Source organism: Haliaeetus albicilla, unplaced genomic scaffold, assembly GCF_947461875.1.
Source record: "Haliaeetus albicilla unplaced genomic scaffold, bHalAlb1.1 scaffold_39, whole genome shotgun sequence".
NCBI classification, from domain to species: Eukaryota; Metazoa; Chordata; class Aves; order Accipitriformes; family Accipitridae; genus Haliaeetus; species Haliaeetus albicilla.
In genome coordinates this window covers 301,217-323,456 of record NW_027212478.1, presented here as the reverse complement: position 1 = coordinate 323,456, position 22,240 = coordinate 301,217, and the positions used below count along the sequence as shown (strand labels likewise).

Genomic DNA, 22,240 nt, shown 5'->3' with positions numbered 1-22,240 from the left:
TGTTACTGGTTGTTACTTTAGCAGTAGCAACGTGCGGCCGTCTGACGGGGTAATGTGTCTGGCAGAATGAGGCAATGTTCTAAAAGAGTCAGATGATAATGCAACACGGGGTCTGTTTGGCTTGTTCCCACCATGGTGCACGGATTATCCACCCTATCTGCCTCTGTATTCATTCCCGGACTCCCATCAGCAGTGAAAGAATGCTTTCCCTCCAAGAAGAAATGGGGTCGAGAGACTCGTTCCATTTACGGCGTTCTCCTCAGTCCTGTCCCACAAACCGTGGTACAGGCTGAGTGCACCAGGGTTCGGTCCCTTCTGCTGGGGGGCTGTACAATGAGATGGACAGCGGTGAGGACCAGGGAATGGCTAGCGAGTTGACCAGATGGAGAACAAGCCATAAATCAGGGAAGATATCCATGAGCTGATCTTCTTTAGCACTGGTTCTGTCAGGAGCAGGAGGATGTCCCACTTCCCTGATCTTAGATGCAGCTGCATAAGAAAGGGCCTTTACCCTGCAAGAGCTGGGCTGGCTGAGGCTACAACCTACACACAAAGACATTTTGATGTCTCAGTCCGGAAAATGCCATTACGGAATTACGGGCAAGATGCGCATCCATTTTGGAAAATCATTTTAGAACATGATTTTAGAAAATCATAAAGAACATGGGTTAATGAAATCTAAACAAAAATGGTTTTTATTTTAACTGAGATGATAGGCATTCTTTTAACTTTGAGAAAGCATCTTGTTCTTTAAAGCAGTGCCCGCCTGCTAAAAGGAAAGGGAAAAGTACTTAAAAAAGAACAAGCAGAAACAAGCAAGCTCTTCCCTCTCTTCCCCTTGGCATCCCATAAACCCTGGAAAAAGCCACACGCTTGCTTCTGTTGTCCTAAAAGCAGATTCGGTACACGGTGTGCAAGAGAACAATCTCACACAGGTGGGAGAGATAACTGTTTTATTCTGCGCAGGGTGCTCTGTGGACTTTGCACAAATCAAGCAGGCCGGATTCGTCAGTTGTGTCCCTTTTATACAGTAACAATTGCATCTAATTTATTAAACTACTCCTACCTAATACATATTCAAACTATCTGATGCGTGTGCATAGCATTGCGTAACCCTGACACATCAGATGCCTTCTCTGCACGCGTGGGGGTCTCGGCTGGCCTTCGGTGGTCTTTTGAGGAGGTATCCCCTCCTCGCTTTGACCGCTCAGTCGCTCTGTATCGGGTCAGCGGTCCGTTTTCCTGCCAAGAGGGACGCAGCATCCATGAGGAAGAGCTGAAAGGATCAGCAGTGGTGCTCCAGGTGAGGCACCGTTAAACAGGAAGACTAGAACAGATCAGACTGATCTTGGCTAAGTGACTAAATTTAAACCAGGACTTTCTAACCTACCACAGGGTTTTCTGTATCTGACATCACTTCCAGCGGCACCTGGGCTCGTGGCACCGGTGCCGTATTGCTGGCACTGGTGACTGTGGACCTTGATGCTCCTAGCTGCTGAAGTCAGCGTGATCAGGCCGGAGAGCTCGTGGGTGAGGGAAGTCGGAACTGGGAAAGGCTTCTCCGTTTTTCCTCCTCCCGCAGGATGTTTTTGTGCTACTTATCGGCTCCCTCCCCAAAAGGGGGGATCTCCTCTGCTCCGGTGCTGCTTGTCCTGCTGCTGGCTTTGCTTTATTAGCGATTGACTTTCTTGGGGAGGATAAGTTTGTATGAAAATACTGTATAGACACCCGGTGCTCCTCCAATCGATGGTTGCTGTTACGGCTTGTTGGCAATTACAGTTGCACTAGAGAGAGAGCTACCTCGCTAGATGCACAGTGTCCGTGTCCCCCCTGGTCCCCCCCACTGCACACACACCCCCACACCCCGAGGCAATCTGTGGCAGAGCGGAGCGGTTCAGGGGAGGAAGCCCCCATGGCCGTGTGTCGCAGGGGAGGCGAGGGACCCCCTTTTGTCTGCCGCCCCCCCCCGGCCGGGGCAGCTCCCCAGGGCTTTGTGCGTGACGCCGCTGTCAGTCAGTCCCCCCCCCGCTGTGAGGGCAGCGCTGTCAGTCAGTCCCGGGGCGGACCAAAGGGGGTCCTCCCGTGCCCCCGCCACAGGGGGGTCGCCGCCAGGACAGAGCCGGCCCCGGCCCCGGCCCAGCCCTGGGGCTCTCCCGCTGCCCTTCCCGGGCACCAGCGCAGCCTGCCGGGACAAGGGGGACCCGAGGACGGACGGACGGACGGACGGACGGAGCGGCGGGTGGCTCCCGGCGGAGAGAGCTTCCTCCAGAGGAGAGCCCTCGTCTCCGGGAGCTTCCCTGGAGCAGCCTGGGGCCGCTGCCCGGCTGTCACTGCGACTGGCAGTCGGTCGCCGAGGCGAGCTGCCCGGAGCCGGCCCGGCCCGCAGCGGAGCGGAGCGGAGCGGAGCGGAGCGGCAGGTCTCGGCCCAGGGGCCGCGCCACCCCCAGCCCTTTCCGAAGCGGCCTGGGGAGCGCCGCGGCCAGAGCGGGCAAAGAGAGCCGGGGGCGGCAGTTGGCGGGGAAGGGCGGCGTGCCCCTGCCCGCTCCAGAGGGGAGTTCGGCCGGGGGAAGGAGCCGGGCGAAGGTAGCAGAAAGCCACGTCCTCTGCGCTCGCCAGCAGGGACGTGGCGACCCAGAGAGAGCTCCCACGCAGCCTCAGGGCGTGCGAGAGCCTGGCCCTGGGAAGGGCTGGCAGGAGCGGGACCAGCCCTGTGAGGTGGGACCGAGGGGACGACCTGCTCAGCTCAGCTCAGCTCAGCCCGCCGGCAGCGCTCCGGGAGGCAGCAGGAAGGGGAAGGCGCACCAGGGACTCTGAGAGCCTCTGGCTGCTGGACCCGTGCTCTGCCCTCCCCGAGGCGGCAACGGGCGCCAGAAAGCACCCGAGAGCCGGGGGGCCCTGGATCCTCCCGCCGCCGGGGGAAAGGAAAAAGGGAAAAAAGGGAAAAGGAAAAAAGGGAAAGGAAAAGAGGGAAAAGGAAAAAAGGGAAAGGGAAAGGGAAAGGGAAAAAGGGAAAAGGAAAGAAAAAAGGAAAAGGGAAAGGAAAAAGGAAAGGGAAAAGGAAAGGAAAGGGAAAGGGAAAAGGAAAGGGGAAAAGGAAACGGAAAAAAGGGAAAAGGAAGGGGAAAGGGAAAGGGAAAAGGAAAGGGGAAAAGGAAACGGAAAAAAGGGAAAAGGAAGGGGAAAGGAAAGGGAAAAGGAAAGGGAAAGGCAAAGGAAAGAAAAAGGAAAGGAAAAAGGAAAGGGAAAAGGAAAGGGAAAGGAAAGGGAAAAAAGGGAAAAGGAAAGGGAAAAAAGGGAAAAGGAAAGAAAAAAGGAAAAGGGAAAGGAAAAAGGAAAGAGAAAACGAAAGGAAAGGGAAAGGGAAAAGGAAAGGGGGAAAGGAAACGGAAAAAAGGGAAAAGGAAAGGGGAAAAGGAAAGGGGAAAAGGAAAGGGAAAAAGGAAAGGGAAAAAGGAAAGGGAAAAAGGAAAGGGAAAAAGGAAAGGGAAAAAGGAAAGGGAAAAAAGGGAAAAGGAAGGGGAAATGAAAGGGAAAAGGAAAGGGAAAGGGAAAAGGAAAGAAAAAAGGAAAGGGAAATTGAAAGGGAAAAGGAAAGGGAAAGGCAAAGGAAAGAAAGAAGGAAAGGAAAAAGGAAAGGGAAAAAGGAAAGGGAAAAAGGGAAAAGGAAAGGGAAAAAAGGGAAAAGGAAAGGGAAAGGAAAGGGAAAAGGAAAAAGGAAAAAGGAAAAAAGAAAAAGGAGGCCAGGCTGGGGGCAGCAGGCGAACCCCCTCCTCGCCTTCCCAGGTGCCTCTCAACAAGAGGCGTGAGGCTCCGGAGGCAGAAGGCCAGTCCAGGGAGGATGTGGAGCTCGGGCCAGCTGCGCCAGAGGTGTTGCCACGGTCAGAAAGGCCTACCCCCGTATCACGACCACCTCCCCGAGGAAGCCAAGACGGCTTAGGGGTGTGGGTGACTCCCTTCTGAGGGGAACAGAGGGGCCGAGATGCCGGACAGAGCCTCCTCTTAGGGAAGCCTGCTGCCTCCCTGGGGCCCGGGTTCAGGGCAGCACTGGGAAACTTCCCAGCCTGGGACGGCCCGCGGACTATTGCCCACTACTGCTCTTCCGCCTGGGTGGCGACGAAGCTGCAACGCGTGGTCCAAGGGCGATTGAAAGAGACTTGGGGGCCTTGGGATGGTTGGGAGGGGAATCTGGAACACGGCTTATTTTTCCCTCTCTCCTTCCAGCTGCGGGCAGCGACACTGGAAGAAAGAGACGGACCCGGTCTGTTAATACGTGGGTCGTGGCTGGTGTCCCCACCAGAGTTTTGGGTTTTTCGATAGTGGGGTGGCCGGCACGGCCCCAGGCCTGCTGGTGTCAGATGGGATTCGCCTTTCTCAAAGGGGGAAGGGGGGTCTTGGCTCACGAGCTAGCGGGGCTCATTGGCAGAGCTTTAACCTACACTCGAAGGGATGTTATGGAGGCACACACAGTCAAATCCAACAGGTGTTAAAGCTCAGCTTTATTCTTTCGTAAAAAGTTAGTTAGAACTCCAGTAACATTTTGTAAACCACAGGCTCAGTGATGTAAGGGGAATTAATACTACACAGCCGACTTAAGAACTCTTAAGATTTAAAATGATGACTCAAAATGCGCGTATCACTCACCTAAAAGTTGAGGGCTCTCTACCTTGAGGAGTTACCTCGGGTGGCGTCCCGACCCAAGGGGGAGTCCCTGACTGCAGATCCGCTGCTCTTGGGAGGACTGATTCCAAAATGTCCTCCGGCGGGACCCTCTTTACACCCTTGTTGAATCTGATCTGTGATCTCCAATACTGAAAGCAGAGGTCAAAAGACTGGGAGATGCCTGGGAGTCACAGGTGGATCCCGGAGGGGAGAGCTTCCTCCAAAAAAGAAAAAAACCTCAAGGGTAGCTTCCTTGGAGGAGTCTGGGGCTGATACCTGAGATCTTATGTAGGTAAAGCAGAGGACAAAAGCCTCTGGGAGATGACTGGGAGGAGGCTCAGGCAGCTGCCAGAGTTGAGCTGTATCTAAAGGAGAAAAAAAATACCTGGAGTAACTTGGAGGAGTCTGGGGCTGCTACCTGGGATCTCTGGTCCTGAAAGCAGAGGTCAAAAGACTCTGGGAGATGCCTGGGAGGAGTCTCAGGTGGCTGGCAGAGTTGAGAGATTTATCTAAAGGAGAAAAAATATTTTGAGTAACTTACTTGGAGGAGTCTGAGGCAGGTAGCTGCGATCTCCGGTACCGAAAGCAGAGGTCGGAAGACTCTGAGAGATAACTGGGAGGAGTCTTGGGTTGATCCCGGAGGAGAGAGCTTCCTGCAAAAGAGAAAAATCATCTTGTGTACCTGCCTTGGAGAATCCAGGGCTGCTACCTGGGATCTGAGGTCCCTATAAGAAAAGGCCAAAAGACTCTGGGAGATGCCTCCGGGGAGCCTCAGGTGGACCCTGGAGGAAAGAGCTTCCTCCAAAGGAGAAAAATCATCTTGGGTGGGTGCCTTAGGGAAGTCTGGGGCTGCTACCCGGGATCTCAGGTGCCTAAAAGGGTGGTTAAAAGCCTCTCATGGTTGCTGGGAGGAGTCACAGGTGGATCCTGGAGGGGAGAGCTTCCTCCAAAAAAGAAAAAAAATCTCAAGGATAGCTTCCTTGGAGGAGGCTGTGGCTGCTACCTGGGATCTGATGTCCCTGTAAGAAAAGGAGAAGGGTGAATGTTAAATTTCCCTGAGCAGAACTAGCACAACAGTCTAGGGGGGAAAAAAAAAAAATCGAAACTGGGACTGTAACGGTGTAGGAGACTGAGCCGTTTCTCAGACAGGGCTCTGAAATTTCATAGAAGCCATTAGGGCATGTGGAGAACTAGGGGTAAATTGGTAAACTGGACTAAAAGTGCAAGAATGCAGGCAGAGACCTGATGAGCGTCCCAGTGATTTTTGGGGGACTCAGACAAGCTCTGCTAACAAAATTTTAATGATGCACTTGCAATTAGTGTCCTTGTGGGTCAAATGGCCCCTGATAGCAGAAACAAAAAAAAAAAAAAAAAGAAAAAGAAAAAGAAAGAGAAAAAAAGAAGAGGAGCAAAGCAACAAGAGGCTGATTTATTGGCAGTTGCTTTTGCAAGGAGTTTACAAGTGAGATAAGGATTAGGAAGAAAGATGATCAGGTACAGGGTCTGAACTAAGACCTAGAAAAAGAGAAGGAGAATGTGAAGGAACACTAGAAGAAAATGTTACTATTGTGGAAACCTGGGATATGTGCACCAATAAACATATTTTTCTAAACATGTCCCTGAATGACCAGGGAAGTTAATGGATGAGGTAGTGTGTTTGGCTACAGTGGTCAAGAAGAGGAAAGGGTTAAGGAAGAGGGATGTTAAAGGAAAGAGGAATCAAGTGTATTTGTGGCTGTGCTGAGAGAAGCCTTTGAAGTAAGCAGGGGGAGAGGACTGATGGGGACCAGAGCAACCTCTCCCAGCAGAACCTCTGGTTAAAGCAAAGCTGGGAGATGAGGAAACAGAATTTTTAGTCAACACCGGGGCTACGTATTCGGTCTTAAATACACTAGAAGGAAATTTAAGTAACAAAAGCATAAATGTCATTGGTGCGACAGGGACTCGTGAGACCTGGCCATTTTTCAAATCCCTGAAATTTAAACTTGGAAAACAATGGGTTACTCACCAGTTTTTATATTTTCCAACTTCTCTGAAAACTTTTCTGGGTAGAGCTTTACTTGAAAAGGTAGAAGCTGAAATCAGATTCAAGGATGGGGAAGTTGAAATTTTAATCCCAGAATCTAAATATGTCGAAGCCATAGCCTTGTTGTTACAGGATACAAATCCCAAAAGGGACAAGATACCTTGAGAAATAGAAGATGCAGTGATCCCCATCGTTTGGGCAGGAGAAGTTCCAAGAAGGTCTAAGAGAGCGGAACCAGTAAGAATTGATCTAAATCTAGGATCGTCACCGGTAAGAATTAAACAATACCCTTTAAAATCAGAAGCGAGAACTGGCTTGGTACCAATAGTTCAAAAATTCTGAAAATATAACTTGCTAACAGAATGTGAGCCAAAATATAATACACCTATCTCACCAGTAAAGAAAGCTAACGGAAAAGATTACCGTTTAGTCCAGGATCTTAGAGCAATAAATCAGAGAGTACAAGATATACATCCAGTTGTTGCAAACCTGTGTACGTTACTAACTACCCTCACCAGTGAACAAAGCTTTTTGCTTTTGAGTGGGAAAATCCTGAACCAGGGCGAAAGACACAATATACTTGGACGGTTCTACCACAAGGCTTCAAGAATAGCCCAACTATTTTTGGAAATCAGCTGGTGAATGAATTAGAGATTTGGAGAAAAGAAAATGGACAGGGAACTGTATTACAATATGTAGATGACATCTTAACTGCAGCGGAATCTCGGGAAATTACTGTGTATGTACCACATACGGTAGTCGCAGTTTCGGAACAAAAAGGGGGGCATTGGTTGTCCCTCAGCCGTACGCTGAAATACCAAGTGGTGCTACTAGAACAAGATGACATCGATCTCAAGACCACTTCAGTTACAAATCCTGCAGTGTTCCTCTCCACTGATTGAGCGGAGAGTTCACCAGAACACGATTGCTTACAAACTGTAGAGGAAATATATGCTAGCCATCCAGATCTTAAAGACGTTCTGTTAGAAAATCCAGACTGGGAGTTATATACTGACGGCGGTGGTTTAGTTCGCGATGGGAAGAGACTGTCAGGATACGCCGTGACGACCTTAGATGGCATAGTAGAGGCATGAGCCTTATCTCCCAAAACATCAGCCCGAAAGGCAGAACTAATAGCCTTAACTCGAGCATTGGAACTGAGTGAAGGGAGAAAGGTTAATATCTGGACAGAGTCTAAGTATGCTTTTGGAGTTGTACATGCCCATGGAGCCATCTGGAAAGAGAGAGGACTACTATCAGCACAAGGAACTGAAATCAAGCGTGCTGCACAAATACAAGAACTATTACAGAGCATTCAAAAGCCAATGGCGGTAGCAATAATGCATTGCAAAGCCCACCGAACAGGAAAAAACCCACCAGAAATAGGTAATCAATTGGCACATGAAGCTGCCAAAGAGGCTGCAGAAACAGGCATCATGGCATTACCAGAAAAAGAAATAACTTTACCGGAAACACCACCTAAATATGATAGTAAAGATGCTAACAATAAAGTCCTTACAGGCACAAGAACAAACAAACAGATGGGTGGGCTGTCACACCCACAGGGCAAATAATAATCCCACCCTCATTAGTGAGAGAAATTGCTAAATGAGAACATTGCTAAATAAAGAACATCGGGGAACTGAAAATTTAGTAAAACATCTTCAAAAGATAGTTATAAGCCGAGCAATGACAGAAATTATCCGATCTATCATGGAAAAATGTGAAATTTGTTGTAAAAACAACCCAAATACCAGTAATAAATTAATATTGGGGGTTACAAAAGGAGGAAATTCCCCAGGAGACTACTGGCAAATTGATTTTACAGAACTGCCTAGAAAAGGGGGATATAGATACATTCTTCTTCTAGTTGATACTTTTACTGGATGGCCAGAAGCTTTTCCCTGTCACACCAATTAAGCTAGAGAAGTAACTAAAATCTTGTTGAAAGAAATTATCCCGAGGTTCAGTATCCCTTTAGGAATGTCCTCAGGCAGAGGACCACATTTTGTTGCTGAAGTTATAAAACAGTTGAGTAAAAACTTAGCCATAACATGAGGTCTCCATACCCCTTATAGGCCACAATGAAGTGGAAAAGTAGAAAGAATGAACTATACACTTACATTGCAGATCGGGAAAATATGTCAGGAAGCATCAATGACTTGGATACAAGCGCTACCTTGAGCGCCGTTAAGAATTAGAATACAACCTCGTGGTAGAAACAGCTTGAGCCCTTGCAACTTACTTTATGGAAGGCCTTACCAGGCCCCACACAGACCAGGAACAATTCACATTAAAGGGGAAATGGACTTGAATAATTACTTAATGTCCTTGGGAAAGACTGTACAGGAATTGCACAAGTACGTGACGACAAGCAGGCCCTTGGAACTGGATACACCAGCCCATCCATTTCAACCTGGAAACTTGGTCTACATCAAGTCGTGGAATTTGGAGCCGCTAACTGAGAAGTGGAAGGGGCCATTCCAGGGGCTCCTGACTACTTATACAGCTCTCAAGGTCCAAGGGAAAGGCCTGTGGATTCATTATTCCAAGATGAAAAGGGCTCCAACCTCATGGACAGTTGAACAAGAGTCTCCCCTTAAATGGAAATTGAAAAAGTTATGACTGATTTTTATGATTTGTTTGTAACAATTACGGTAGCAATTGTGCCAGATACCATCTTGGGATCAGAACCTCCATTTAATTTTAACACAGAATATAGCTCAAATACTCCACAAAAGTGATTGTTGGATTTCTACCCAAATGCCAGGCTCTGGACAAAGCTAAGTCCTACCCTTGATAGCAGTGCCACTGCCAATAAATGTATCATTATTTAACAATCCACAATATGGTAAAGGACATCAGACAATGCATGGTGGCCAAGCCTCTCCGGAAAAAGACAAGAAGGAAGGTTACAAGTTACCATCACAAAAGATAACCTAAATTCCACTGTATGCTTATATGGGCCAGATAATGACTCTCTAAGCTCCTACACCCTTAAGTCTGGAGAAGATGGGTGTGATGATTACACTGCTAGACGAAATGACAAAACTTTTGTAGGATGTTTCCCAGGATGGAACAGGACCAGATCATGCTGGAGGCCCGCACTAAGTCATACGGACACATCAAATCACTTTGGCCTCCAAGTCCCAGAAGGAAGCGGTTGGTATTGGTTATGCGGAACATGTGCTCGAAAAGTACTGCCTCCCAATTGGCAAGGAGCATGCCCACTAGGAGCCGTAGTCCCCAATGTAACAATAATTGACAGATTGCATGAACAGAGCGGATGGGTAAAAACTTTTCTCAAACAAACCAGGAGGGTTCATAATCCCATTATAGATCATTCCTCAGGATACCATAGTTTTGCCAGATGGTTTATCCCTTGAATTGGAGTTAGTGAATTGGAAAAGGCAATAGTAAATACATCACCTGTTATAGAGGACATTGAAAACAGAACCGCCGGTGCCATACAGGCATTACAAATCGAAATATCTAGTTTGTCTCATGTAGTAATGCAGAATCAAATGGCTCTTGACTTAACTACTGGCTTCACAGGGAGGTGTTTGTACAATTGTTAATACGAGCTGCTGTACATACATAGATCAAAGTGGCAGAATTTCTACTCATCTAGCAGAGATTTGGAAACAAACAAAGATCTTACATCAGGTTACGAAGGACAATACATCCTGGGGATTTGAGGACTTATGGCACAAACTTACCTCATGGCTACCTAATTGGATTTGGTTGAAAAATCTATTCATTATTGCAATAATCGTAATCTGTGTGTGCATCTTAGCCTGCATAATGATTCAGTGCTGTAGCTGTTATAATCAAGTGTACATGAAAATTAAGATTGGGTATTGAGGCTTTGGATTTGTAGGTCCAAAGTCTCAATAAAAGGGGGGGGGAGTTGATGCCTTGAATAAAGGCATGAGAAGGAAAACTTCACTGTATCGCTGGAAAACTTCACTGTATTGCTGCAGTGACGGACATTTGCTTGCTTGAATAACTTTGAAATTTTGGTATGTACTAATTAGATAAGAAAACCTTGAGCTTTGTCAATGGTATGTGCTAAAGTCGCCAACAGACAGGAGGCCTCGGGCCTGATATGCGTCAACAGAGAAGAAGTCTTGGACCTTGATGATAAGCTTTGAGTTCTGCTGAATTTTTGTAATTAAAACTTGCCAAGGCCAGCTAACTAGGAAGAAGAGATGACCTGCCCCGCGCATGACCAAAGGGCGGGCACTATGTAAATGATAATAGGAATTTGTATATGACTGGAACAATATAAATTTTGCTTGCTGTAGGTAATGGTGCGCAAGCTAGGTGGAGTGATCCCCCATGCACCCAGCGCTGCAATAAAGAATGCCTGCTTTCTAAAACTCCAAAATTGAGTCTTAGAGAGTTTCTTTGACCGGCTTTTTCGCTAACAGTCTTGCCGCACCCGATGGGGAGAGGAGAACTGAGTGGACTCCAGCGCGCACCGACCCGTTGATCGGGGACTCCATCGGCTCCTCTCCTGCAGTCAGGCGGTAAGCGCACAATGGTGCAACGCTATTGGAAAAGAGATATTTTCTGATAGATAAATAAGGGAAGAAGGAAAAGTCTCAGGGGGAGTAGCAAGCATTTGGGGACATTTTGTCCTCTTTGGGCTCTGTGTAAGATGCATCAGGAAAGTTATGCAGCAGGAGCATAATTTCCTTCCTACACATTGATTTGTAACAAAGGGAGACGTCCCTTGTTTTGGTGTATGAAACACTGGGTTCGATTCTACACATTGTTTCTGTAATGAAGGGAGACATCCCTCATTTGCTGGACAGAACGCTGGTTTAGAATCGGTACCGATATGGGCAATGCGACTTCCCAGGAGACTCCCCTTTGTTCTCCCTTAGGATGCATCCTGAAAAATTGGAACAAGTTTGGAGAGGATCCCCTAAAGAAAGATAAATTAAAAGCTTATTGTGCACAATGGTGGCTGATGTATGAATTGGAGGATGGAGAAAATGGCCAGAGAATGGATTGCTGAATTATAACACTGTTTTACAATTGACGTTGTTTTGTAGAAAGATGATAAATGGGGTGAAGTTGCGTATGTTGATTTGTTTTTTAAGATGTGATCATGAAAACTGTAAAAACGTAGATTGTTGGTGGATGATGCTTATGGAACGTATTAGCAGAAAGTATTAATGGAAAGGGAAAGAAAAAGAACTGTTGTATTGGAAAAGAATGTAAAAGGCAGTGTGTTAAGGACGGTGGGGAGGCTGAAGATGTGCAGATGTTGGTCCCAGAGGGGAATCTGGTAAATGTAGAAGGAAGGGATGAGAAAAGGAAATCGCAGGATAGTAGTGATTATCCTTTCTATTATTGTAGTATGCATTGCCATTAGTTGTGTTAAAAGAATGATTGTAAGATCTATCTCTCAGGTAAGGGTTCACCCAGAAACTCTCAGGTAAGGGTTCACCCAGAAACTGAGGAATACATAACTCTACCAAAGCAGACAGACACAACTTATACCAATACATCGGTCAAGGAGGACATACATGTGGTTGAATTGTGACGCAGGTCACGGGGTGGATTGTATGGATTGTCCGGCTCATAGCTCCCAAACAAGTTTCACCATGTCTAGTGCACACAGGCGACTCATGGGGGGTTACAAAAGCGACCCAGCCTTGGGTTGCCTTGAGGCCCTGTCTCTCTGCAGAGATGACTCACTCACGGGGAGCTGTGTAGACAGCTTAGCCCTGGGTTGTCTGATAAGCCCTAAACTAAACAGGGTGGTGGCTGCACCATTCAAAGAACCAAAACCTGAATTGAGCCTTGAAATCCCTTAACAAATAGTATGCCCTGAGTCTCTATCCAGCCACTATTCAGTTGCCCGAAGGAACAAAACCCAACAACAACAACAAAAACCCAAAAGGGAAAGGGAAAGGTATCCTGTGCACTATTTTTGGAGCATGTCTAACTTGTGCACAGGAGGAGGCACTGAAATCTGATACGGCAAAGATAATGGGTGCAGCCGATCTCATTGAAGCTACAAAATTCAGTGCACTAGAAACTGAAGTGACCAAAACTGCTTTAGAGGCAGGATGGAAAATAAGTGCAGCCTTCAGTGTTCATAATGGACAACTGGAGGTTGAAAAGACATTTTTGAAAGATGAATTAAATTCTGAAAGGGATAAGAATAGAAAACTGCTTGGAAAATTAAATTTGTTGTAAGGAAGACCAGCCCACTTCCAGGTCAAGAGCAGGGAGTGAGAATTTTAGCCCAATCTCAGGGAGAACGAGGGGACAGCATCCCATTATACAAGCTCCCTTGAGACGGGCAATAGGGCTGGAGGGACAGCCAGTATTTGTACATGTCCCGTTCACGACCTCAGATCTATTCAACTGGAAGCAATCAGTGGGGTCCTATCGAGAAAATGCGGACACAATGCCCACAGAAAGAAAAATTATTTGCTGAATCCTCAAGGAAAAGGGGGCCAGAATCAAATACTAACCTAATTATGCTAGGGACATCTGATACTGAGTAAAGGGGACTGGGGAGAATATTGAGATTTCCCCAGCCGATCCCCTGGTTCCCATAAAGCTGGGGAACAAAGTTACAAATTTCCTGATAGTTTTCATTAAAAAAATTTCATTCCATAAAACAGGGTTGCTGTTTTAGGGTGATTTCGCAGATTCCCGAGAAGGTGAACACACACACTGACTAGAAGGGGAAAAGCAAGCATTTATTAACTACAGACATGCATTATGCTAAGGGTATCTTGTAAAGCAAATTAACGTACCGACCCGAGGACTGTGAGGAAGATGGACCATCCGTACATTCTTGTGCTGTCTTGCACCACGAGCTCAGCCCAGCAATCGGTAGGTGCCGGCTTTACGTGGGCGTCCCCACGGAGGCAATGGTGGCCTCGCCGTACACCAGCCCCATGCTCTCCAGAAAAATCCCGGTATTTACACATTTGCAGAGGAATGGGTTTCGGCACACGTGGCCAGCGGGTGCCAAAACACGCCTCAGTTGCAACATAGGGAGCCTATGACGCATGCGCTCGCTGGCCAGGCGCGCTGCGCGAGCCGTAGCCACCTTGTCTATTGGTTCATGGGCTTTGTACACGTGGCATATTGTCATAATCCAGCAGTCACGTGCCGACCATGCTCACAGATGGACTGAACAAGTGTATTCCAGCAGACCACACCTACAGGATGAACCCCTGCCTGATGCAGAAGTAGAGCTCTTCACTGATGGCAGCAGCTCTATGCTGGAAGGAAAACGAAGAGCTGGATATGCAGTGGTAACAAATGCCCAACCACTAGAGACTAAGGCACTGCCTAGCAACACATCCGCTCAAAGGGCTGAATTAATAGCATTGATGCGAGCTCTAGAACTAAGTCATGGAAAAAGACTAAATATATATACACACACAGATTCTGAATATGCATTTGGGGTGGTGCATGCAATCTGGGGGCAATTTGGAAGGAAAGAGGACTGTTAAACTCACAGGGAACTCCAGTAAAATATGGGACTGAAGTTACGAGACTGCTGCAAGCGGTTCTCTTACCAAAGGTTGCAATAATGCATTGCAAAGCCCACCAAAAAGGAAATAGTGAAATTATAAAAGGAAATTGGAAGGCTGATTGTCTTGCTAAAAAGGCAGTTCTAAAGGAGCCAAAATTTGAAGAAGCTTTAATTCCAGGGCCTCGTTTAGAATTACCACCACCAAAATATACTGAGAAGGAAGATGAATTAGCAGAACAGATAGACTGCTCCAAAAATGGACAAGGTTGGTGGATAACACCGCTAACGCCATTATTGATTCCTGAAAGAATGATGGAAACTTCGCTCAAGAGATTACATCAGGAGATGCATCCAGGAGAAGACGCATTGACAATAACTGCAAAAAGAAATTTTTTTTGGACCAAAGATACAAAGGGTAGCAGACATGGTAGTAAAAAAAGTGTACCATCTGCTGTGCTAATAATCCAAAAATTGGGAAAAAAGTTATAGGAGGAATTGTGAAACAAGGAATAATTCCTGGGGAATACTGGCAAATAGATTTTTCAGAGCTACCTAGGTATAACGAATATAAATATTTATTGACATTGGTAGATACCTTTTCTGGCTGGCCAGAGGCTTTCCCTTGCCATGCCAACAAAGAGCTAGAGAGGTAATTAGAATCTTATTGAAGGAAATAATACCCCGATTTGGTATTCCAGAAGGAATCTCCTCTAATAATGGGCCTCATTTTCTTGCAGAAGTCATGCAAGAGATTTCTAAATTTTTACAGATTAAGTGGGAATTACACACCCCTCGGAGGCCACAATCAAGTGGGAAGCTAGAAAGAATGAATCAAACTCTTAAAAGGCAACTTGCTAAACTGTGTCAAGAAAACACAGCTTAAATGGGTAGAAACTTTACCTATAGCTCTTTTACGAATTCGAGTAACTCCTAGGGTCAAAGGGAAAGTAAGTCCTTTTAAGGTTGTTTATGGGAAAGCATATCCCATGAGTCTTTCTAACATCACAGGAGACCAAATGCATATAAAAGGGCAGGCTGATGTTAAAGAGTATTTGATTTCTCTTTCGCATACTTTATCTTCACTACACAGGTATCTAAATCAGAAGGCCTCTCTCCTGTTGGATAAAGGTGGAAAGGACCTCACACCATGTTATTGAAAACCTGTACTGCAGCCAGAGTAGAAGGAATGGACTCCTGGATTCATTACACGCGAGTGAAAAGAGCACCAGAACCAGATCAGGGAAAGTGGACAGCCACAGACTGGGAAACTCAAATTTCAGCTAATATCTGAGACCATTGAACTTTGAGAGAATGAAGAACCTGAATATTATAATATCCCATTTGGTACTAGCAGTAGGTCAAGAGAATTTGGTTTTACAGCTTATCCAGTCCTTTGGGCAAATCCAGAATGTTAGTGTAACCGCTTGTCTCCCTCCATCTGAGCTGGCAGACAATCCTTTAAATTGGGGAATATTACCTTTCTAAGAAAGAAGAAGAACAACAATGGAAATAGGGTGGTTAAATAAAATATTACATGGAACAGGATCCTCCCTTACTGGATGGCTGGCAAACCTAATTTAAACTTCGACCACTGTTGTCATTATTACAATCATACTTTGTGTTGTTTTAAGTTCTATCAAGAGACTGGTTTTACAAGCCATGGCTAGAGCATATGTAACGATAAAATGAAGTAGTGAGACTTATGAGACTCATATGAAGAGATCTCATAGTCTCAAAGGGGGGTGTATTGGCTTTGTGTGGCAAGGCTTTGGTAGCGGGGAGGGGTTACAGGGGTGGCTTCTGTGAGAAGCTGCTGGAAGCTTCCCCTGTGTCCGACAGAGGCAATATCAGTCGGCTCTAAGACGGACCTGCCGCCGGCCAAGGCAGCACCTCTGTGATAACATATTTAAGAAGGAAAAAAAAGTTGCTGGGACAGACAGAAATGGCAGCCCGAGAGAGGAGTGAGAACATGTAAGAGAAACAACCCTGCAGACCCCCAGGTCAGTGAAGAAGGAGGGGGAGGAGATGCTCCAGGCGCCGGAGCAGAGATTCCCCTGCAGCCCATGGGGAAGACCATGGTGAGGCAGGCTGTACTCCTGCAGTCCATGGAGGTCCACGGTGGAGCAGATCTCCACCTGCAGCCCGTGGAGGACCCCATGCCGGAGCAGGTGGGTTCCCGCAGGAGGCTGTGACCCTGTGGGAAGCCCGCGCTGCAGCAGGCTCCTGGCAGGACCTGCGGATCTGTGGAGAGAGGAGCCCACGTTGGAGCAGTTTTTCTGGCAGGACTTGTGACCCCACGGGGGACCCACGCTGGAGCAGTGTGCTCCTGAAGGACTACACACCGTGGAAAGGACCCATGCTGGAGCAGTTCGTGAAGAACTGCAGCCCGTGGGAGGGACCCATGTTGGAGAAGTTCATGGAGGACTGTCTCCCGTGGGAGGGACCCCACGCTGGAGCAGGGGAAGAATGTGATGAGTCCTTCCCCCGAGGAGGATGAAGCGGCAGAAAATAACGTGTGATGAACTGACCGTAAACCCCATTGCCCGTCCCCCTGTGCCACTGGGGGGGGTTGGTAGGGAATCCGGGAGTGAAGTTGTGCCCAGGAAGAAGGGAGGGGTGGAGGGAAGGTGTTCTGAGATTTGGGTTTATTTCTCATTACCCTACTCTGGTTGATTTGTAATAAATTGAGTTAATTTTCCCCAAGCGGAGTCTCTTTTGCCAGTGATGGTAATTGGTGAGTGATCTCTCCTGTCCTTATCTCGACCCACAAGCTCTTTGTTACATTTTCTCTCCCCTGTCCAGCTGAGGAGGGGGAGTGATAGAACGGCTTTGGTGGGCACCTGGCGTCCAGCCAGGGTCAACCCACCACAGGGGGAAATGATGTACTTAAGAAATTATGTACTTAAGCCACACGAAAAAGGCCACAAAGGTCTTGTGAAACAAGATCCCCTTTGTATAACCAATGCATGCCTTGCTAACAACTGTGCCCCTGAAGAAGAACTAAAAGACTGAGAAGAAGGGAACATCCTACCCCAGGAGGCGCCAAAAAGTTGAATAATTGCTAATAGGCATGAAGTCAGAAAAATCTTCGAAAACTGGAGGAAAGGTAAAGAAAGGTGGCAGGGGGAGATCATGACCACCAACTCAATTCCACACCAAAAAGACTTACCCCCCCAACTCTCCTTGAGCATGTGCTGTAAAAGAAAAGAACACTGTACCTTTAATTCCAAGCAGGGAAACTTTAGCCCAATGGAAACTGTGCGAGATAAGCGACTCCCAGTAATAGTTTTTGGAAGAACTTTGGAAATTGAATATGTATAACTGAACTGTATAAATTGCTTGCCCGTTTAGGCATGAGGGGTGCTAGCTTTGCGGATTACCACCTAGCCCCCATCTTTGCGTAAACAAGAACTGGAATAAAATACCTCTGCTCTGTGTTTATATTGGCATTTTGCACACCGGGTGAATGACCCCACTTCTGGGACAACAGTGGGGCAGGCAAAGCACCGCATCCCGCAGGCCGAGGGGCTCAGGCACCCACGTCGCTGCCGGAGGATTGCTGGCAAGAGGTTTGGCATCTGGAGAGGGGCTGCTGGGCCAGGGTGCCCAGGCACCCACCCCACTCCCCCAGCCGCAGCCACGAGTGCTCTCAGTGCTGGAGCAGAGGCCGTAGCAGCTGCCTGTGCCCAAGCCTGTCCCGAGCGGAGGGAAGACTTTGCTGGCGAGGAGCAATCCAGTGAAGGCATTGCTGAAATTGCTGGGCTTGAAGTTGCTGCCGGGCCAGGAGGGTGCCGCGGGGTCCTTGTGCAGGAGGAGGGGTGGCAGCGCCTGGGCACCGTTCAACTCCGGGGAGCTGCAGAGCAGGGAGTCCCCGAGGCCGTTGGGGAAGGTCGCGGCCACCGCCTGCGCTTTCCAACCCGGCTGGTCCACCAGCTCCTCCGCCACCTCCCTCTCGGCCCCGGCTGTCTTCTTGGAGCCCTTCCCGCAGAGCCGGACCACCCTGATGCTCTCGCCACGCGGACAGCTCTGGTGGCCGAGGTCCTCAAGGCTCCTCAAGGCTGAAGCGCTCCCCAGGCTCTTGTACTCCACCAGTGCGCAGTGCTTGCTCAGCAGCTCGGGGAAGTCTGACGTGTATTTCTGCACATCCGAGGGCAGCTTGCGGCCCGGCCGCAGGATGCGGATGGAGGCGATGGTGCCGAAGGGGCTGAACATCCTCGTGATGGTCTTGAGGAAATTCTTCTGGAGCAGCAGCAGCACGTCCTGCTCCAGGGGCAGCAGCTCCCAGGCCAGCAGCAGTCTGCTGGGGGGGACACTCAGCAGGGACTCGGGCATGGGGACCCATGATACCGAAAAGCCAGTCGAAGAAACTCTCTAAGACTCATTTTGGAGTTTTAGAAAGTAGGCATTCTTTATTGCAGCGCTGGATGCACGGGGGATAGTTCCACCTAGCACGCGTGCCACAGCTTCAGCACAAACAGGTTATATGGAGTAACCAATTACATATTAATCAGATTAGTATACATATACATAAAAATTATTGTAACTGAGTATCATAGTATTGCCTACATCTGATCACATGCAACGGTTCTTCATTTGAGTCAAAGGGCTGCTTTTGCGACCACCGATCCATTTCAAATTCTGTTGGCTGACCTTCAAGTCTTGTTCGTCATCCTTGTTCTTTGATCTTGGAGCTTAACATGGTTTCAGTCATATATGGTCAATTTCAATATTAATCTTATCTAATGTACAGGAACATCCAGTCATAAGAGCAAAGAACTGTAAAACTTAGGAGTAACTACCTCTACTAGTTAATTACTTGGCTACACTTCTGTCTCTTTTTTCAATCATAGTGTTAGTATAAGATTTCTAATAATTATTTACCAAATCTCACTTTTACAGTCACCTAGCAGCAAACCAGTTTCCACGGCTGGTACAAAATATTAAAACCAACAAATATTTAGACATACCATACAGAATGTATGGACATATGTTATCACCCACCGCCTCACTTTGGTGCCCTCCTCGTTCACCTCCAGCAGCTCTGAGAACCGCAGGGTGTAAAGCGTCAGCCACCAGTCATGCGTCAGGTATTTCACCTGAGGGAGAGAGGGGGCCACTGTGTCACTGTGAGTCTCCCCAGGCAGGGACCACCCTAAACCCATCATCGAGGCAGGCTGCACCCCCATCAACCTGAGGTCATGGCAAGGCAATATCCCCCTTTCAGGATTTGTGGGAGAAGGTCGCCTGTGCTCCCGGACCATGGCAAGAAGACACAGCTTCCCTGTACATCACACCACCAGTGCTTCCCTGCAGTTTTTTAGTTAAGGCATGATCTCTCCCAGAGCAGCCTGGGGGAACCACGGGCAGAAGAGGTGAACCCAGCCCTGGGCTTGGGGTTTGAGGACCCCTCACCGCTTCCCCAGCCACCCTCCCTGGGTGGAGAACTGCTGCAGCACGTTGAAGGCAGACAGCAGGGCCCAGCTCTGCACCACCAGCGCTTTGCCGGGACACAGGCAGCCTGAGCAGAGCCTGGACCTCCCCGAGCACCTCACCGCAGACAGCCAGAGCACACCCAGACACCCAGGCATCCTCCACGTGGAGGCCACTTCCCACCCCGGCTGGCCAACGCAATGGGCTGCCTACCTTCTTCAAGGATGTCAGCAGTTTGATGCTGACGAAGCCCATCTTGTTCTTCTGGACATGTTTCAGGTGAACTCTGCTCATTATAATACCAAAACACACCTCCACCCCCAAAGTTACCCACCTCCAAGGTGCGACCGCCCCCCACTGAGCACGCGCTCTGAATTTTCTCTAGCGTATACCTTTAAAAGCAAACCGAGAGAACTTTATACGAAAGGAAAGGTATGTGTGACTAGAGTCACTCAAGCTCCACCGAAAAACTCAGAAAACATAAAAGGGCTTAAGAGAGGAGAAATGTCAGGGAAGACACCATCACAGACAAGTCGGGAGGACATCGCTGACCTCTGGCATCAGTCGATGGGCTGAGCCTCTCTCCCCCCCGCCATAGGGTTGCCTATTGTGTGAGATTTGAACACTCGGCTGTACTGAGTGCTTCCCTGGGAAACTTAGAATTCTTTAGAGCTCTTTTCTTTCATCATTTAACGCGCCTGTAGGCAACGGTATTGTCACCTGCACGTGCTTTGCAGACAGTCTATTTATCACGGGCAATCCAAAAGCACCTGTACCGTTGCTTTAATAAACTCCGCTGCTCATTCATCTAGTCGTGATGAAAAACAAAAGAAAAGAGAAAGCCCCAAACCCAAATGTAAAGGAGCCTCAGTGCCGGAGGACGAGCTCTCCTCTCTCAAAGCAGCCTGGGGGAACCACGGGCAGAAGAGGTGAACCCAGCCCTGGGCTTGGGGTTTGAGGACCCCTCACCGCTTCCCCAGCCACCCTCCCTGGGTGGAGAACTGCTGCAGCACGTTGAAGGCAGACAGCAGGGCCCAGCTCTGCACCACCAGCGCTTTGCCGGGACACAGGCAGCCTGAGCAGAGCCTGGACCTCCCCGAGCACCTCACCGCAGACAGCCAGAGCACACCCAGACACCCAGGCATCCTCCACGTGGAGGCCACTTCCCACTCCGGCTGGCCAACGCAACGGGCTGCCTACCTTCTTCAAGGACGTCAGCAGTTTGATGCTGACGAAGCCCTTGTTCTTCTGGACATGTTTCAGGAGGAAAGCATCCTTGGCCAGGTTCTCGTCAGAGAGGTGGAATTCCACCTGGGACGCAACCCTCCTGACCAGCTGCCGGTCAGGGACTGAGTAGCTGCAGTCCAAGAGATCAGCCCCCAGAACATCGCTCGCATCGCAGAAGCTCCCGGCAAAGCAGCAGGGACATGGGTGTGACTTGGTGGCCTTTGGGATGTGCAGCACTGCCCGGTCCCAGTCACAGCGGTGCAGATGGCAGAGTGTTGAGGAGCGGGGTGGCTCAGCTGCGCTCTGAAATGAAACGGAGTTTTATGGTTTTAGAAGTGCGCTTGCCTTCACGCCCCCAGCATCGGTCCCTGCCACAGGTTACGCAGCAGATGGCCTTGCGCAATCTTGCAGCCAGAGGTGCCTCACCAACAGAGCGCCATGTCTTTAATTAACAGGATACAGGCCAGGAGAGATCTTTGGCCTCTGGTTCACGGCAGTTGTCCCGACTCCCCCAGGCCACACACTGTTCACACAGCGGGAGCGAGAGGCCTGTGTCCTTGGTACCAGGGGGTCCTTGCTAGTGCCGAATCCTCCAAGCACGAGGAGGGGATGTACTAACCCCATCCCTGGGGTCCCGTAGAGCGCAAACAGCCCCAGCGCCCCGACACCGGACGTTGGGCAGAATCCAGTCCTTTTCTGGGAGCATGCGGCGGCGGGTACCGTCTCCTCCTGGGTGTCACGCACCCAGGGAAAGCGCCGCCCCCTCCGAGGGGGATCCAGAGCTGCTGCTTTTCCCATCAGGAGACTAAAAGACCTGACAGCACTACTGGAGCGAGGGCTGGGGGAAAGCGTGCCACCGAGCGACACCGCGTGACCTTCCTTCGCGCCCTCGAGGTCCTTTTTCCCATTTCTGCCTCGCTCCGGTCAACGCAGCGAACAGAAGCACGGGCAACAGTCGCAAACGCATTTGCCATCTGGCGCAAGGAGGCTGCGGCTGCAGCTTGGTCCCCGCTCGGCTCGGCTGAATCAACTTGTTCTTCTTCCCCCACCGGAAAAATACTGTTGAAAGCAAAGAGGATTTGCACCCGCAGACCCTGAGAGCCGCCTGTAGGCCCCGGGGGGACCCCAGCCTCCCTTAACCCTTTCCCTCCCCAGGAGGAGCTGGGGAGGCTCTTGGGGGTGGGGCAAAACACAGGGAGCCCCCGCATTCCTTCCGGGGAGACGCCAAAGAGTCCTTGGCAGCCAACAGCCAGAAGGGACCATGGCGCAGCCACCAGTGCAGCTCCCACTGCCTGGGCCCTGGGGCCCCCCGGCACCCCAGCTTTTCCAGCCATTCGTGCTCCCCAAAAACTTCTACCCTCAAGGTAGGGACTGACCCCAAC

At 49.1% G+C, this 22,240-nt stretch overlaps 1 protein-coding gene and 1 long non-coding RNA gene across 2 annotated transcripts in view; both read right to left on the bottom strand.

Annotated features, from left to right (window-relative positions):
• Nucleotides 1-22,240, bottom strand: part of LOC138684194 (uncharacterized) — a 154,360-nt gene that overhangs the window by 124,334 nt on the left and 7,786 nt on the right. The window lies entirely within an intron of this gene.
• Nucleotides 17,640-21,041, bottom strand: LOC138684200 (la-related protein 6-like; the record flags this gene model as incomplete). The annotated part of the gene is made up of 3 exons (XM_069777905.1): nt 17,640-18,570; nt 19,203-19,297; nt 20,832-21,041. Coding segments are annotated over 3 exons (1,236 nt in total), but the record flags the coding sequence as incomplete, so codon positions are not given.